General features: G+C 45.8%; 1 protein-coding gene across 13 annotated transcripts in view; it reads left to right on the top strand.

Annotated features, from left to right (window-relative positions):
• The window catches only part of AKAP13 (A-kinase anchoring protein 13), a 232,238-nt gene that overhangs the window by 107,061 nt on the left and 106,652 nt on the right, over positions 1–18,525 (top strand). For all 13 annotated transcript variants that reach the window (XM_075432217.1, XM_075432205.1, XM_075432212.1 and 10 more), the window contains 2 exons: positions 4,066–4,249; positions 15,907–16,096. In XM_075432217.1, coding sequence (XP_075288332.1) covers positions 4,066–4,249; positions 15,907–16,096 — 374 coding nt within the window. The remainder of the gene's footprint in view (positions 1–4,065; positions 4,250–15,906; positions 16,097–18,525) is intronic.

Below are 18,525 nucleotides of genomic sequence, written 5' to 3'. Positions count from 1 at the left end.
CTCGGTACTCGGATGTGCTGCTCAGTGTGTGGCTGAGAAGTCATTGGCATGAGAAAGTTTCTGTTCCCTTTGGTATTAGTGGGAATGGGGACATGAAGATGATTTGGTGTGCTTTGTGAATTTTCTTGTTTATGAGATTAAAAAGGAATTACCCACACATCCTTTTATTAACTGAACTCGTAACTCCAAACACAGCGTCTTTGCCTTGACCTTCCTTCACTGCTGTTTTCTGCTGCAGGCCTCCTCTAGGACCTCGGCGTTAAGCGATAGCTTGTTGCTGGTTTTTGCTCCCCAGGTTTCTCAAGGGCTTATCTGAGCAGTGGGAACATTTCCAGCAGAAAGCGTGATTTTTTGAGGCCAGATTTGATGGTAGATTTCAAAATTGCCACGTATATGTGATTTTGGGTAAGAACCAAGTGAAGGTCACCATCACAAGAAGTCTAGCAAGAGATACTAGCCAGTCCATGACTGTCTGTTCCTTGACGAGATGTCTCAGGACATGGAGGATAAACAGAGCAATTAGGTGTGGGTTACTCTATGTAGAGAGCGGTTTTTAAAAAGGAACGGTATTTTTTTTCTGTTGCTTAATCAGGATTAAAATGAAAGTTTTTACTCAGAGAACAGTTTGTGTGTTCTTGGATGTGTCATACCAAAACTTTTTTTCTTCTTCAATGCGTATTTGTTCTGTGCTAATAGCACCTTAAACCTTAATCCTTTACCATTAACAAAGTACCTTTGACAGTCTTCTATGGAAATTTTGTCCTTAGTTACCCAGATAAAGCATCTGCTCTTGTGTCACAGCTGAAAAAAAATACATAAAAATAATATATCTGAAGTCCTAAGTTTTGCCAGCTGGATTAGAGTGCCCTGCCGTTGTGGGACAATAATTATATGTTTTAACTCCTGCCTATTACTAGGAAACAAGAAAGGAACAAAACAACCTTGGCCATTCCAGTATCGTATGTCTTGTATTTCCACAATTTCCTAATTACAAGAAGATTTTTGTTGACATTCAGAGGATGGCCATTTTAAGATGAGGAGCTCATGCTTGATATGTGGTAGGAGAAGGAGCTCTGGCTATTGCATGTTAAAGCTTTTGTTACTCTTCCATGCCTGGGACGGGCATTTTGCACCGTGACAAGACTTTGAAATCATTGACTGAATTTCCAACATTTTGTACTGCAAGCTTCTTCAAAGGTAGGGGAGATCTGTCCGTCATCTTCCCTTCCCCATCCAGCAACACTCCCATACTTGATGCAGACCAGCTCTCCTCTTGTTCTGAGCAACACCATACACCAACGGATAATTTTTTCATTATAGATTGGTAGTTAATCCAGCCCACAGATGGCACACGCCTCTTAATGTAGCTGTGCAAGTTTTGCACGCTCCAGAACCTTCTAAAGCCATTGCCTGGGGCCCCTGCAGTTGTTGTGTGTATGGTACTTTGTCTCTTTGCAGCCATCATCTGTGCCCATCTGTTTGGATGGCCTCGTGCCAGTTTATATTTTAGGCAGATCTTTCCAAATAGGTCTGGATAGTGAGTCTGTGTTTTTAATATGCTCTGGATGGCAACACGCCATGTCTTCTTGTACAGATCTTCTGTGCACGTCGTCGTTGCTGAGAGGCATTGGGGCAGGGCAGGGCCACAGGCAGTTCAGCTCTGTTTGTAGACACCTCCATCCAAACGCTGGGACCCCTGTGTCCACTAATTTGATGATAAAGAACATGGTTTCAAAAGAATGGGAAACAGGTGGAGTTTTCAGAAATTTCTGTCATATGAGGAGATTACATCAGATGGACATTTGGGCCATTTGGGAGGGGGCATTTCTTCTGTGGAAATATGAGGCAGAGAGGGGCACCCAGTTGGGTCAGGGACAGGATGAGTACTTGCCTGGATCTTGCAGAACTTGCCATTGGTATGTGTGTCTAGTGGTGAACCATGAGTTGGTGAGCAGAAGATGCTTCTACCCAGCGGTAAGGCTTTCAGCTGAGGGAGGAGGAAACATTTTGGTCCAGAGACTTGTGCTTATGCTTTGCAGGTCTACTCTGCTCAGTTCTGGTGCGAGACTGTCTGTTTTAGTTAGGAAGATGATTCTTCCTTTCAACGAAGCAGCTGGAACAGGAGGTCCCATGCTAGAACAGGTGTAATCAGACCAGTGCAACACTTTCTTTGTTTGGACGGCAGTTGTTTGCTCTAGCAGAGGTGCTTTTGTGCGTCCTGCATCTGAGTAGGAGGATTTGTACTGCTTCAGCTGTGCTAGCTGGCTCCAACACTGTGTTAGTGTACAGGTAATGTAGGAGTGTTGTGCAAGTTCATTGAGTGAAACCTTGGGCATCTGCTTTCACTCGGGGTAAATCCCACGTGTATCAACACTTTCTCCTTTTTGCAACCTCATCAGTAGCCTTTCCTTTAGATCTGTCTATGTGGTGTGTTATTTTTCATTATTCTCCAAGTCTCAGACTGTGACAACGATAACTTAACTACCTTGTTGCGTTGTTTATTTCTAAAGCATTACGCTCCATAGCAATACCAAACTCCTTGTCATTACACTCCCACAGGCTGAGAATTCGTCTCTGAATGAGCTCAGCTATTCCCTTTTTCTCTGATCGGCTGGAACCTCCATTCAGACATGCTCATGTATTCAGGACAGCATGGTTTTGCTTTACGGTAATCAAGAGGAGGTTAAGGGGGAAGGATTGGTTTGTAGCCCGGAGACCTAATTTGGAGTCATTTGGAAGAGAGACGGTGCCAGAAAGTTTTTTGGTTCTTGAATACAGATTAGTTCTTCAGGAATTGATCCAAAACGTCAGGAAGAATTGTTCAGGCAGGGGAGAACTCCCCATTTTTGCTTTCTTTTTCACTGAAGGTCTTAACAATGTCCCTTAAGAAAGCAACTAACCAAGAAAAACAAGAGCACTTTGAAGAAGTGGTTTCTCTTGGGGCATACTTCCTGAGGAAAAAAGATACTTAATTAAATCCTCAAGCCATTACGTCCTTGCATTTTTAAACCTGCTGTATAGATTTGGCTGGCAACCAAATTAATAACCCAATAAATCATTGCTATGATATTAAATATCAAGTGTGCTCATTGGCATGGTTTACTGAGACCCAGTTGCTGCTTTGTTGTTATTGCTGCCAGTCAATACTGAAATCTTTTGTTAATTATAAGAAGAAATTCTTATTTCTCACAGTTTTTTTAACCCAAATGCTTTTGCCTTTCATACAGAAGTAACAGACTTTGATCTGCAAAAACTGTATTTCAGCAGTGCATCTGGAGCTCGTTTCTGGCTGAAACTTTTCAGAGCATTGTTCTAGCACTGCAGCTTTTAGAGTAGGGGGGATATTTTTCTGAGATGAAAGCTTAGGCTCGAGAGTGACTTTTACCAAATTAGGTGGTCATGGTTATTAAACATAAAAAGCAGCAGCGGAGATTGCTAGTTTATAAATGCTGCTATTCAGAATGATGGAGCTACTGTGTAAAGCTGAGAAAAGCTGGTCTGAGGCATAATCAAATCAGGAAAGCAAAATCCTCACATTTTTTCGTCTACATAGGGGGTTAAACTGCTCGCTCTTATGACATCTTTCGATTAGTGCTTCAGATGTACTTGATTTTTCTCATGCCTCGGGACAAATCGGCGTCCTGTCCTAAATAACAAAACTTGTCCGTTCCTAAACCCTGGTCCCGGGTGTGTGAGGAGAAGGCTTGGACGTCTGGAATAGCCCACCTTGTAATGCCAGGTTCTATTTGGAAGTTCTGAAACGTGGTGGTCGCTGGGGCTGTTTATGTGGTTCTTTCACCTTGGCTTCTGTGGTCAGTCTCACCCTGAGAGGTCCTAATCACTTCTAGTCCTACTGTAGCATGTGTCTCGCTTCAAATTACTGGTGTCTTCTGGACATTGGCCACCAGTGTGTTTTTCCAGGTACTGCAGGTTCCTTGGCTTTTGGGCTGCCAGCTCCATGCCAGCTGTGGTGTGTGCTGCGGCTGGGAGGTGGGGATGTGGCATTCACCTAACCCGCAGCCTACAAATTCCCATTTCTTTTTTTTTCTTCTTCTTTCTTCCCAGAGAACATGCCTCGGGAAACACTGATGCATTTTGCGGTGAGGCTGGGCTTGCTGCGCCTGGCATGGCTTCTGCTCCACCTGCCTGGTGGAAGACAAGCTCTGAGGATCCCCAACAACGAAGGGGCAACGCCTGTGAGCTTGGCCTTGGAGAGGGGCCACAAGAAGATGTACCAGCTTTTGACGGCGTAAGGATGATTTGATGGTTCCTCTGCTAGTTTTCCATTCAGTATCATGCTTGCCTTTGCTGTACATTATCACTGAATATTGTCTTACACGCCAGACTTTACCCTTAAAGACAATTTTTGTGTAATTTTGCTTTTACCTTTCTTGCTAACAACAATGGGGGCAGGTCCTTAGGGTTTACGGGAAATGCAATAGTTTTGTTATGTTCTCCTTTTCTGTTGCACACTGTTGTGCTTCCAGCTGTCTCTTAAAGCCCAAAGTTGAGTCACTATAATATCAACTAATTAAGACAAACCTTATGCAAACGCAAGCAAAAAAGTTTTTCTTCCAACAAGCACAGCTGCCCAAGAGAGGGGAGCTGGTGGGCTTTGTGCTGGTGGTGGTTGACTGTTGTGTTCTTACTTTGTAGATCTGGGGCTTTTTGGTTACATGAAGTAGTGATAATTGTGTTAAAATAAGGCAGCATCTTGTAGAATATATGTATCTTATCAATGTAAGTAAAAAGTTTAGGTAAGAATTAATGCAAGTATTTAACAGCAGAAACAGTTCTCTCTTGAGTGGTCTTGAGAAGCAGCCAGATCTTACAAACTCATAGCATGCAACTAGCGGCATGAGCATTTACTGCAGTGTTTTACGAGGAATCCTCCAGAAGATGACAATTTATTTATGAGTAGCAAATGTTTGGAGATCTAGCTTTAAAAGCTGAGTCTAGTAAAGACAAAGAGCTGAAATGAGTCCTGAGGGGGGCTGTTTGTAAAGGAGAAAAGATTTGGTCTTCATGTGTGTTATTCTGATGCCTGGTTCTCTTAAGCTCTGTTAATAACTTTGTTTTTGTGGATTGAATTTTCAGATACTTGGGGTTTACGTTGAGTGACCCAGTGTCATGTTTAGGAGTTTGCTGTGTTGTCCACATTATCACACAACATTTGTCCATTAGGAACTGTAAATTATTCTGCTCTCGATAGTTGTTCGGCGGGGTGTTAGAAGGCAAAAATATGATCTGTGCCGCTGGGGTGATTGCATTGAAGTTTCATCTTTAACAATTCGGCCAACCCCATGCAAAGTGAGAATGGAGGAGGTGCCGAGTGGGACAGGAGCTATACTCCAACCTTTTCTGCTGCCACCATTGGCTGGGATCAACACGGAGATGATGACAGTGATACTTTTTTCTCCACTGAGTTCAGCATTCATACTGTGAAAACACACAGCTCCCTTGTAGACCATCTTGTAAAACTGGAACGTGCAAATTCATCCTGTAACTGCAGCAACGTTCTTCAAGGTGAAGTGAACCATGTTAGCAGACTTTACATACTGTCAAGAAGCTGCAGTTGGCCAAAACGTGATTATAGAGCTCACAGCAAGTACTGTAATCTGAATATGAGTAGAGCTGGTAGTTTAGAAGGAAATGGGAAGTAAACAGAACTATTACAACAGCTATTCATGTAGTTGGTGGAGTATTTCAGAACCGGTTCCAGCACTGGAATGGCAGTTCTCACTCGGTGGAAAGAAAAAAGAAGAGCCCTTGGATTACCTGGCATTGCCCTGCGCCATTGACTTCCAACGGGTGCTACTGATGTAATCCAAAGGATTTCTCTGATGACCTTTACAGTTCATCTTTGAAAATAAGACACTAGCAACATCAGTAACGTTACCATCAAGATCTCAGGTTCTGTACTTATTAGTCTAGCCTTAAACTGTTCATTATGGTTAGTTTTCCTCTTGGGCTGCTGGCTGGAAATATAATGTATAAATATATATAATGGACAGCCGTGCCACGTACCCTGTGACTCTGAAACCCCTGCCATCTCCATGAAGCCCTGCAAACGGAAATCTGTGGACGCTGGAAGTCGCAGATCCTTTCCGTATTGGGGGGACGGTGGTGAAGCACAGTGCTAGGAGCTCGGGGCTGGCCAGAGCAGTGGGAGCATTGTGTGACATGGGGACCACCACGGCCTTTCCCCATGGGAGGACAGCAGCTGCAAAATGGGCACAGCCTGATTTCCCAGCAGAGACTTTTGTTGTGCTTAGCACTTTCTGCAATGAGACGGGATCGAGGCTTGAAAATCCTTATTGAGAGGAGAAATATTACGTCTCAAAATAGAGAAAAGCAGCCAAATCCCATGAAGAGAGCATATATCATTTATGTGCTGTCTAAACACAAAGGATACTGTACAACCTCTTTTCTGCACTCAGTTTATGCACACTCTGTATAATCCATGCACCAAATTTGGCACGCAGCGCGTACCACTCAGCAAAATACCGAGCAGCAACGCATGGTAGCGAGAGCCCGTACAAAGGAGTCATTATTTTTACAAGTAATTAAACTGCACTTCGACAAAGAAGTGACTGCAGTGTGTTTTGTGATGCGTTATCCTTGGGGGGATTTTATTGTTTACTTGCTTGCTAATTTGCAGGACCCTGCATTTTACAGTGATTCTCCCAACCAGCATTGGGAGGGCATGAATTTTTGCTGTAATTAGGATACAGTCATTAAAAAGCAGACACAAAACCTTTTCCGTTGTTGCAGTTTTGCTGGGGTTTGGCTGCAGAGCAGCTTGATTCAGCTGCAGTGTAAATATTTTTCTCAAAATCTGATTACACTGGTGACGTTTTCAATTTCTGTTTATCAGATGAGCTTTCCCTTTTCAGCTGTTACAGTTCTTTGCGTAAAAAAAAAAATAAAAATGAAAGACCCTTCCGATTTAAATTTTGCGACCCTTGGAGAGGTCCTTTGTGTAGTCTCGAGCTTGTGCACTGGCTCTTGGGTCCTCTGGCAGGAAAGGTGCGTGCGCTGCTTCTCTCGCGACCAACCTGAGGAGCTGCGATGGAGCACACGCAGGTCGCCGAAGATGGAGAGCAGGGTGCCGATAGCAGTCTTTGTTCGTCGGTTGTGTGTTGTACCTGAGGATGCTTGCATTACCATCGACATTAAAACTGCACAGTAAACATTGTGCTGTGATGCAAATGGAATAGGACGGTGCAGAAGGGCAGGAGGTTTTTTAGGGGGAAAAAAAAATATATATAAAAATGGATTTTCTGTAGGAATATTCTTGTTTGCTTGTTAGCAGCTTGGTTAACAGTTTGGTGGTTTATTTTTAAGTACACATTTAAATATAAAAGTTAAATATAATTTAAATAAATTACGTTTACTTGCATGGAAGATCTTTGGAAACTAGGCAGGTTGCATAGCCCTCTCTGAGCTTCAACAACTTCTGAGGCTGGTAGGAGTGAATTCCGGAGCGAAGGGTCCTTCCCCAAAGCCTGTTGCTTCTCTGGGTTTGAAGCGGGCGATGCTGGCAGTGGGGTGTTGGTGGAGCTCAGCTGCCCTGCTCTGCAGAGAGGGGCTGGCTCCGGAGAGGCAGCCCGGCTTATTGAACAGCGGGGTCGCACGGCTCCGTGCGAGTAACTTGGCCTCTGCAGCAGGACAGCTGCAGCCTGCAGTAGCTGATGCTTTCAGATGGGGTTCGGTGTAGTAATACAATCTGCCTGCCAGCTCCACGTTCCTCAGCGCACTGCAAGTCAGGCAAGGAAAATGGCTCCAAGAAATTGCGAGCCTGCGGAGTTTCGGAGAAGTTGGAAGTGCCGCTTTGTAAAACGTGCATACACTGATTTTGATTTCTGATTTCATTTCTGCAGAACAGAGTTCTGTCTAGTAACCCCAAAATAACGTGTTTTGTTTTTTTTATTCTGTAAGCCAAATGCGTGTAGTTCCTTCACAGCTGAGAGTCATTTATGTCCCCTGAAAAAGGGGAGTGCAAGAAAAGTAAGGCCCATAAAAAGCTCTTGCATTTTCTAAACCCTGCAAAGAAGTTTCACAGTTGTAACAGTCTCTGAGTTTTTTACTGTAATATTAGTTTTGCCTTTGCTGGTTTCTCTGCTTGCTTATTGCTATGAAGCGCTTCTGCACAGTTCTGGGATTGCTTTGGCTTCACATCTCCTGGTAACAACCAGGTGGCTCAGTGTGTGAAACCCTAGGTCAGTACAAATCTGTATTTCCAAAATTAAGCTGATTTAATTAACACACAGGAGGAATAACTCACTGGTAGCAGAAGAGTTTTTTGAACGTTTTGCAAGGCATGGTTATCACTTGCTGTTGTTCTGGTTTTACGTAAGTGATTGGTGAGGTCTGTGCCGTAATCTCTGTGGCGCCTCTCAAACGAGGAAGCTTTTCCACTAACTTTACTTTTATGATTGAATACGCTTTTCTGCTTTTCTGAGACAGAGCTACAAGAGGATATGCCAGGTATCTCATTTCTTTGCACTTTAGCAAGTCCTTTAAGCACATGCTTAATTTCAGAAACATCCTGTTCGTATTCAGCAGAGTGTTTAAGTGTGGTCTTAAAATCAAGCATTTCTTACAGTCCCCTGCCGAATCAGGACAATAGTTAAAGATGGACGTTTTTAACTGAATTTTGATGTTAGATTGTTCCATTAAATTTAGTCCTTGCGTGGGTGAAGAGCCGTCTGTGGTGCAGATGCTTTCCAGAATCACTGGTTTCCTGGGGCTGGAAACATTGCCAATGGCTCCGACTTCGGTGGCAGCTGTGTGTGAACAGGGTGCTTATACCCCTGAGAATGGATAGGCTGAGCCCCTCCTTGCTTGTGTGCACCCTTGCCTTTACTGGGAGCTGGGAACTAAGTGTGCACGGCTCCAACTGTCCCCTTGGCTACTCCAGTTCTCCCAGTATTTATTGGGAGCACCAGCAGGACGCAGCTGGGGACATCCGGGTGACCAGAAGGTTGCCGCCACATTGGCAGGCGATGCTATGTGTATTTTTAATTTAATTTCTGGCTAAGCAGAATCAACAGCTGAAGAGTTTACTGAAGTAATGCTGATGTTTTTCCCTCTCTTTTTCCACCCCAAAATAAGCAACAAATCCTTTCGATCACTATTCAGGGTGCAGGGCAGTAGGTTTAGGGTATGGCTTGCTGTGGTCTGGCAGGAGAGGAGAACAGTTGACTCCGTCTCTGTAAGTGCTGGCACAAGATTAACATTCACAGAGGGATTCAAGGACGTTAGAAGAGCAGTGAGAGAGGACCTGACGAGAGATGCAGGTGTTAAGAGGATGCTGTTTAGCTACAAAAGGATGGGAGGAGCGGTGATCCAACAGGATCTGGTCTTGTGGCTGTGTAGTGCTGAACTTCAAGATTATCCGTTGAAAGACCGTTGTTTAGTTGATGGATAATTGTGATCAGAAAGATGCTGAGGTGCTGTGGGTTTCTTCTGGCAGAAGAGCTGGCTGGGTGTGGGAGGACAGGGGAACCAGGTGTGAACATGGTGGAGCGGGAAGAGTTTGTGTTTCTCTCTTCCCACCTACTCACTGCTGCGTGCTCCAGCTTTTACCAGTTTCCTCATGTGTTCCCACATCCCTGTGAAGACTTGTATTTTCATTTGTTGGCTCCCTCCTCTCCTTTGTTTTGTCTGTATCCACCTCTGAATACAGAAGAGAAAGAAGTGTCTTTGTCTGCATGTAGAAACAGCTTTCTACTGTCTCCGATACCTTGCTCGGAAATTGGCCATTCTGAGAGATGATGTTTGTGTAAACAGGCCTGCGAGGGGGACAAAGAAGAGGAGATTTGGGAAGACGTGGTAAGATATGAGAAGAAAATTATTTCCCCCCCCCCCCCCGCCCCAGCAATCTTGATCTAGACGTGATCCCAAAAATTATAAGGGTCGTAAGCCCCTATAATAAGCCTGTGTGGTTGGTAAGTGATTGTGATAGACCAGCTCCATTTCAGGATAGATCTGAAAAATGCAGGCAAGTGGTTTCCCAGAACTGTTGGGTTTTTGGCCTCAGGCATGGGTTAGCTGGGTACGCAGCCAGGATTCTCATGTTTAGTCTCTGGAGCAGATCTACCAGCAGTGGTAATGTTTGTAGTGGAGACTGAAGTTTGAACAGGTTGTTGCAGAAGATGACTTTGTAAACTGCTGTGTCAGAGGCAGCCAAAGTGATGGCTTCATCTCTGGGTTGTGTTACAGAGTCTGTGGTCACGCTCGCTTGCCGCATGCAAAGATGTTCTGTAGAGACAAGTTGCACCTCCCATATCACTTGTCCTGATCTGAGATGCTGTTTATTAGCTGTAAAGAAAACATTGCTTGATGAAGTAGTCTCCGTGACAGTGCTTTTGTATTTAAAATGCAACAGGTGGCATCTGTTTTCACTCTGAGTGCATTTCATAGATTCACCTTAAATTTCCTTTGTTGAGTGATGTGACCCCAAGTTGACGTTGAGTTCTGTGTTGGACCTACGGCTTCGCATCCCGAGCAGGACATCTTGTTAGGCAAGACGATGAAAATAAAACAAATGGAAAAGTGCATTTAATAGCAGACAGTTATTCTTATGGAATGTGCGTTGTACTTTTTGGCAAATATAATTCATGACAGTTTGTAGCTGTACTTTATTTTTAATGTAGAATTAATATTGGGACCTAAGAAATGCTTGGGTTTAGGAGCGCAGGCCCTTTGTGGTAGGAAATGCTGGACGTGCTCTCTAAGGGTATGTGGGTCTGCAACCAGCTGTTGAAGGAACAAGCCAGATTTTCTCTCATGTATGATTTCCTACTGTACAGTGTGTTGACCAATGGACTGAGAATTTAGCATTAAATATTTTGAGTCCAGTTGTTCAATATTTGATCTGATATTGAAGAATAGGTTATGCAATCCTGCATTCGGTTCAGTGTCTGAACCCGCTGCAGTTCGTGTTTGTTAGAAGCATGTTTCTACATCAGATGAACTTTAACTCTTTCCTTCAACATCAAAAGTATTCAAATTAGCGGGTAATCTATAAAATTTTCATATACAAGAAACATTTTTTTTCTACTTTCCTGGGTCTTTTGGAACACTTGGAAACACCTGAAGTATGAATGCTGTGTTTGTTAAAAATCTTTCGAATTCATGAATGGTTGATTTGTTTTAACGTATTCTGGCACATACTAGTTGTCTGTGTTTCTGAGCCTTGTTTACAACGTATCTTAATGGCTACAAAAACAAGGAGGAGCAAGAAAACGTTTGTGTGGACTAGCGTTCTGTGTATCACTAAATATTGTGGGTACAAAGTTAATCATACGTATACAAGGCCTGTGTTACCCCGACGCTTCTGCAAATAGTGTAGAAGTTCTATTTTGTCAGATTTCAAAGATGCCTTGGTTTTGGATGCTGGTGACTGCGTGAAGTCTGGGTGCCGGGTTTGCACAGGAGGGCTTGTTGGCTGCATTTAAATTGCCTGTGCTATGGACGTGTTTTGCAGTTGCCACAGAGTCCAGCACTCTTTCCCGGTAGGCACCGTTCCTTGTTTATCCCAGATCACAGCCTGTCTGATCTAGGATTTTCAGTGTGATGATATTATAATAATAATAAATCAAAATTTTAATGAGAATGTAAGATTAAAATGCAGTTTAGTTTGTTGTTTTTTTTTTGCTTTATAGATATAGAGCATCTAAATTCTAGCATTTCCTAGCTTTTCGCTGCAGCCATAATGCTAGGGGCTTTGTTCAATTAAAAAAAAAGTTGGGTTTTTTTGTCCTTTATCACATGAATCTAGGAGCTGGTGCCTTCAGAATAAACCTGCAGCTGTTGTCAGGCTTGCAGTAAGATCATAAGAGCTGGCAACGCTGCTGAGTTTGTTTTCTTTCAGCCAGAGTCCAGCTTGGAAATCTGGAGGGGATATCCCCAGGAAATAACACCTTGAGTTCCCACACCGCCTTCCTTCCCCGTTTGTACAACTGTAGGATAAGTCTTCCTAACATGAGGTTTTGCTTAACCCACGGAGGCTTTTTTGTTCCTCTTCCTCTCCCCTCCATTCAAAACCTGTTATCTCTGTGCCGGAAAATGCACTGCCCGGGAGCACCAGCACTGCCGAGTTTGAAACCCTTGTCACCGAGCACCATTTCTGCCTGTTTTGAAGGCGGGCAGAGCTTTTACTCAGGTTTTTTGTTCTCCCTTTCTCACTTACCTTCCCACTGCTTAAAAATATCTCACCGTATCTGCAGGAAGCTGGGAGCCATGCTGCTTTCCTCTCTGTCTTTCCGCCGCTCGCTGGCCCGGGGCCGTCCTATCTTGCTCCCCTGCCAGATGAGAAGAGATGCAGCACACGAGCACACTGCGGCTCCTCCTTCGCCAGGGACAACTCTACTTAGGCGATGCTGGGAGGTTTAAAAAACGCTACCTGTTGTCTTGTGTGCCAGGTGGGCAGGAGGTGATGCTGTGGGCAGGAGGTGATGCTGTGGTTGCAGTAATCTAATCAGCTCCCACATCAAGCAGGGCATGGCCTGAGTATTTTGGAGGCTTGTTTGCTTCTCTTCTCTCTCCGTTTGGGATTGCCATCCTACTCTGAGCCAGCTTTCCGTGGATGAAGGGCTGACTGGTAAGTCTGTCCTTCCCTGAAGCCAGCAATTTCCCTTCGGGGTTCACCTCCATGGGACAGAAGAATTGCAGCAGAAGAAGCATGGACTGGCGCTGGAGGGCTTCTTCCAGACTTTTTCGACAGGACACAGCATGGTTGTGCCAAGGGTCGAACGAGTGAACACTGTCAGCCTTATTGGTCAGTCCTTGCTTTTTTAACCAAGCAAGATACTTTCTTCTGCAAAAGTTAGGCTTGGAAGTTGTGCCAAGGAAATTTTCGATTCACTGGTATCTTTTACATATTTTGATGGGAATCTGTTGAAAAGGGAGGGCGAGAAAGAATTGACCCAGGATGGTTAAATCTCATAGGAAAGATTTCCCTTGTTGCTGGCAGATTGCAGCCATCTTAAATTTTTTGCTGAACAGAAGCAGATTTTCAGACTTCTTGAATGCTGAGGTTTCTATGTACATTTTTGTTAATGAATCTTCAGTAAATATTTGTGTATCTGTTTTTGTCTCCTAGTAGACCGGCTTGGCTGTGCCCTTGTACAAAATTACTGCAGAAATTCCTAATCTGTACAAAATAAGCGTCTTTCACAACCAGGGAGTACAAAATACATGACTACAAAGCTTTTTTTTTTCCCCCGGAAGAAAGTGTGTTTTTATCATCTCTCAATAAAACCCAGGGCTTGCAGTGAGACGTGTGGGATAGACGCAAACAGTTAAGCTCGATGTATGAACATAACCAAGGCAGGAGCATCTTCTCGTGTGATCTACCGTGGCCTTGGAAGTGATTGCCTCAATGACAGAAATAGTGGTTTGCAAACAAGTTAACGCTTGGCGATACTGACTTGTCCTCTCTGCTGCAAACTGTCAGTGCCAGGATGCAGCAACGTACAAAAGAGATGATTTGAAGGCATCAATAGATTGAGCCGTCCACTACTTTACTGCTTAATTTTGGGCAACATAGGTGACTGCCATTTAAAATGAGAGCTTGGAGTTTTTGTAGTTGGCTGGATGTGAGAAAGATCTTGGTTTTTCAAAAGGTTTAAAGCCCTTTATAGAGTATACCACAGATCAGCAGCTTCAATACGGAGAGAAATTGCTGTCTTTTAAGCACAAGTGATTATTTGATCCGTCTGGGCCGTGTGAAGGTGAAAGTGGCAGATGGCAGGAAGGGTGGGCACGCTCACGGTGCTGCAGGGGACTGTGCTTGCCTGTCATCTCCAGATCTCGGGGCTTTTAAAGTCACTGAGGGTCCTTCAGGACTCGAGTCGTGCAGGCTGCTTTGTAGGTGCTGATTTGAAGATGCTCGTAAGAGTGCTTGAAGCTGATGAGAAAGTGGAGCAGGCTCATGGCGCTCGGTTCTTTAATCCGGCTGATGGTGTCCCCGTGAGGGGGTGAATACAGGTTTTGTGCTGACTGCCTCGCTGTGCTCGGAGAGTGGCCCTGAGTGCGGTGGTTTCTCATATGTGACAGCTGAAAAGAAAAATACTCCAGACAGAAAGGGCTGTGTTTCCTTGTTAAAGGAAGGTCATTTCTTTGGTCGCTTGTAATGACTCAGTTGACTTCGCCACCTCCATGGCTTTGTACTAATGACCCCCAAAAGTGGACGCTTCCTTCTCTTTCTCTATGAAAATATTGATTTTGTTTAAATGAAGGATAATTCTCCTTAAGTCCATTGAGTTACATGGTGGTGAATGGTGGACGGCCTAGGTCTGCTTTGTCTGAATTTCCTTGCAGATTTAGCCCAAAATGAGTCACAGAAGCAGGCGGGTGGTTGTGCTGGGGCACAGCGGGGACTGCTGCTGCCACCACCATTGTCTGCACAGGCTTTTCTGCCGTATGAGGAACCGTACAGCCGTTTCCCCACCCTGCTCTGCCCATTCCTGTTGCCTGTCTTGGTATCTTTTGCTCGTTACGACTTTGCTTTCTAAATTGTGTGGCTTCCTGGAGAGGTAGCCCTGTGGTTTGCTAGGTGGGCACTTGCCCATTAGAAGAGTTTGCTACTTCAAAAGTAAGAAACCAGTCAGCAAAGATGCTGAAATCTATGTGTGATTTTACCTAGTTGATGGTGTACGTTTGCTGTACATGTACCTTCTTGAATTCCTGACTATTTGCATACAATCACAGCTCTGTTTCTTCTAGGGATATCTGTAGCTGTGCTGCAAAGGGACATCTGGGGCTGCCTGTTGTGGCAGGGGCTGGTCTCCACTACAGGGGGCCATGCTCTCAGCTGGGGCTGGCTGGCGGTAGATGCAGCTCTGGTGAAAGCAAAACGGAGAAATTTCCATTTCTCGCACCCCTGAGCAGGTCAGCACAAGCCCTCATTCCTGCCCAGCTCCACATCTCTCCTGGGGGATGCGGTGCTTGGAGGGTGCTGCACCAGCCACTCTGTCCCGGGACGATGAAAACAGATTTTGGGTTTCCTGAATGAGTTCTGTTTCAGAATGAAATCTGTAAACCTGAAGTTTTAGATGAACACCTCAATGAGGTAAGTGTTTCCTCACTCCCTTAAAGGGGCAGTGTAGGCTCTGTGCAGGTTGGTGAGACCTAAAGAATTACTGCTTTGAGTCACAAGCCTGTGCAAAATCAGGGTTTGACATTCGAAAAGAGATGACTGCACAGAAATTTTTATTGAATACATGTAACTGCTGAGTTATTTTATCATTCTGATCTACAACAGCATCTTTTTTTCCTTCCTTTCCTTTTGATTGGTGAAAAGAAAACCCGTGATAGTGCTGCAGACGGACAGCTGTCTCACAACACTGAGAACATCTTGCACAGAAGCAGTTTCACAGGGCAAGCTAAATTCATTTCGGGAGTGAAAAAACTGCTACGATTTGGTGGCTGTTGGGTGTTTATGAAGCAGCGTGCTGGTTTCAGCGTAGAAGTTGTAGCGTCTGTGTGACGATAATCCCCATTCCTTCTAATTTGTCCCTCTGTAGTTCTGTCTTGCCAATGTCTGTTGTTCTGCAACAGCTGCTTTGGTGATTGTCACCTGCAATAAATTCCATTTTAAAAACCAATTATTGTGCCCTTTACTGCTAATCTCTCATAGTCTGGGGAAAAAAAGCAGGTCTCTAGCTGAGAAGGACCTCGTGAAATAAAGCTTGTGTCTGGCATTAACTCTAAATCACGTTAATTTTCAAGACCGAGAAGGGTGCATGTGTATTTGTCTATCTGCCCCTGGAGCCAGTGCTCTGTTTTGCTCGGGCCGTTGATTAGATGACTGTCCAGAGCGAAGAAACGCATGCATGTCCTGCAACGCAGCATCCCTCCTCGCCTGCCGCTTAACCCACGCTTCTTTTATTGCAGAGCGGAAGCCAGGGAACCAGAGTCCTGGAGCACCTTGTCTCACACCGTGCACTCGGGCAAGCGGAGCGTGAAGCACCATCGTGGGCGTGATGTTTACATGCTGACGGCTGAAGCTAAGGAAGGGGTGGCGGCCAGCTTGGAGAGTGACATACAGCACCTTCAGATGCATATGCAGAGCCACCAGCACATGGTAAGGAAAAGGCTGAGACGATGAGGGAGAAGCATGCCTGGCTGGTTGCTGCCTCACAAGCAGCCCGGCACCTGGGGAGGACTTCCCCACGTAGGCACCCTTCAGAAACCTCAATGTTTTCTCTGGATGTCGTTAACAAACATCCAGGTGGACACCTGCTTATTTTCTTCTCGTTTGAGCACAGGGAGATCTGATAAAGTTGTACTAGGCAGCAAATTTTTTCGCTCAGGATCAAAGCAGGCTCAGGGCTGTGCATTGCTGGGTCTGCTTGGCCTCCTGGGTGCTTTCTGCTCCCAGCTTCTGCCTTCTCTGTTTGCTTGAGACCTGCTTGGATGGGCAGGGAAACCTCTCTGGAGGTGGACTGTCCCTGCAGGAGGTCTGGCAGCCACTGGACAGCATAAGGCCGGCTCTGGAGCGGGGCTGGGTCTGTCGGGGCTGCGCACGGTGGGTTCGTCTCTGTTCAGATGGGAAGTTTGGGGTCAGAGAGGAGACTGAGGGGAAAGTCTGTGAGGTGGGTGATGGAGAAAACAGCCGTTTCCTTGGGGCCTCGCTGTGCGACTCGGAGGATGAGCCTGCCCCAGCCACGGGAGGACAGTGTCCGCAGTGCCCCTTGCTGCAATCCTCTTGGACCCCATGGCAGTCAGACTGTGGGAGCCATGGGGCTTTGGAAAGGCTTCCTCTAGCTGCTTCAAAGTGGATACCACGGAGACTCGGTTGGAGCAGGAAGGTGAAACAGCAGGGTGCTTCTGTGCCACTTCTCAGAAACACCCACGTCTTGCTGTCCTGGGTTCGGCCAGGACAGGGTTAATTTTCACCGGACTCCAGGAAGGGGCACAGCCGGGGGGTGGGGGCTGACCCCACCTGGCCAAACAGAGCCCGGTGTTCCATACCCTGTGACATCACGCGGGGTTCCGGTGGGGGGGGCGGCTCGGCCGGAACTCACTCGCGGCTCGGGAGCGTGCGGCGCCGGTCCTGTGTGGGAGAGCGGCTGTCTGGATCATGTGGTTCGTTGTTGTGTTTTCTCCTTATTTGTATCGTTGTTGTTCCTGTTTCCCTCTGTTTGCTGTTCTGTTAAACTGCCCTTATCCCGACCCACCAGTTTCTGCCTTTTTCTTTCCATTCTCCTCCGCACGCCGGCAGGGGGAGGGGCGGCCGCGTGGCGCTTTTGTTGCCAGCGGCAGCCGAAACCAAAACACTTGCACAGCTGGCATCGCTTGTAGGTGTTCCTTCATCAGCTCAGACATCCGCCGTTACAGAGATGTGGGATCGAAATAACAGGATATTCTTGTTCCTTTAACTAAGCAAGGGGAGAATCGTTGTCTGCAGGTGGTGGGCTGGGGGGTGTTCAGAGGTATGGGCCACCCTGAGCCATTTTCACCCCTCCCTGGGTGCCCGAGATGTTAATAAATCCCGGTTTCAACAGGAACTGGTGGCATGGGTGGCAAACCCAGGCTAACTGTGAAATCGCTTCCCCTTTCCAACGAAAGGCACTAAAGCACAGCAGGCATATCCAGCTCGCTTCTTGTTCGCTCATGCGAACACCAGATGGGTACATTTTGCTTGACAATGAAATCAGAAAAGGCTATGTTTAGACTTTTTCTTTCCAGCACTGTTTCACTTCACATCTAATCTGATTTGAATTTGGAAAGCAGCCCTGTAATTATTTCATTTAGGTTCATTTCGGGTCAGTTAAAAGCCAGTTGGCTTCCTTTGGAGACGGCTCTATTTTTCAGGCTATCAGCAGAGTGACTTCACCGAGAGGATGCGGAGAACTGCCGCGGCCCCTCCTTTTGACAAACTTGCATGTTCCCAAGCAAGCGTCACTGTTGCCTGTGTCTGTCCGTCCTGGCTGTGTTGCCTGTGTGTCTGTCCTGGCTGGGAACCAGCAGCGCGGTCTCCGTGCTCTGCTGCAGGGTGATAGCCGCCAGACAGCCAGCAGGCTGTTTGATCCTGTTTGCCCTTGCGACAAACAGCCGCAGCCCTGCGGGTCCCCCTGCACGCAGAGCCCCGCGTCCTATCCCTGGTGCTACGCGGTGGTGGAGATGATGGCTCCTGCCCCCAGTGCTGACCTTATCTTGGGATGCCTCAAAAGCAGGCAGCTCTGGCACAGGGGACAGCATATGCGGGAGATGGGTAGCAGGATTATTTTAAATAGGAGATTTATGGCAAACACCAGAAGTACTTTTAGTGGTCTGTGATTCAGTAATTCAGTGGCAGTGCTCATCGTTTGCAAACCTCAGAGTGTGGAAAGACGAGTAAACGCAATATCCTCAGCGTAGCAGTGATGATTTTAGCCACTATTTGTATATGCAATACCCAGAAGTTCCCTGTGATGCATCAACTAACATATCGGCCGTTTTTCATGGAGAAAAGGGGTGTTTAAACTGGCATTTTTGGCATGAAATTCTCTCTCTCTGAGAACTTGAGTC

The sequence above is a fragment of the Opisthocomus hoazin genome, chromosome 10, assembly GCF_030867145.1.
Source record: "Opisthocomus hoazin isolate bOpiHoa1 chromosome 10, bOpiHoa1.hap1, whole genome shotgun sequence".
Lineage (NCBI taxonomy): Eukaryota > Metazoa > Chordata > Aves > Opisthocomiformes > Opisthocomidae > Opisthocomus > Opisthocomus hoazin.
The sequence above is the reverse complement of the archived record's forward strand: the minus strand, read 5'-3'. Positions and strand labels throughout refer to the sequence as shown.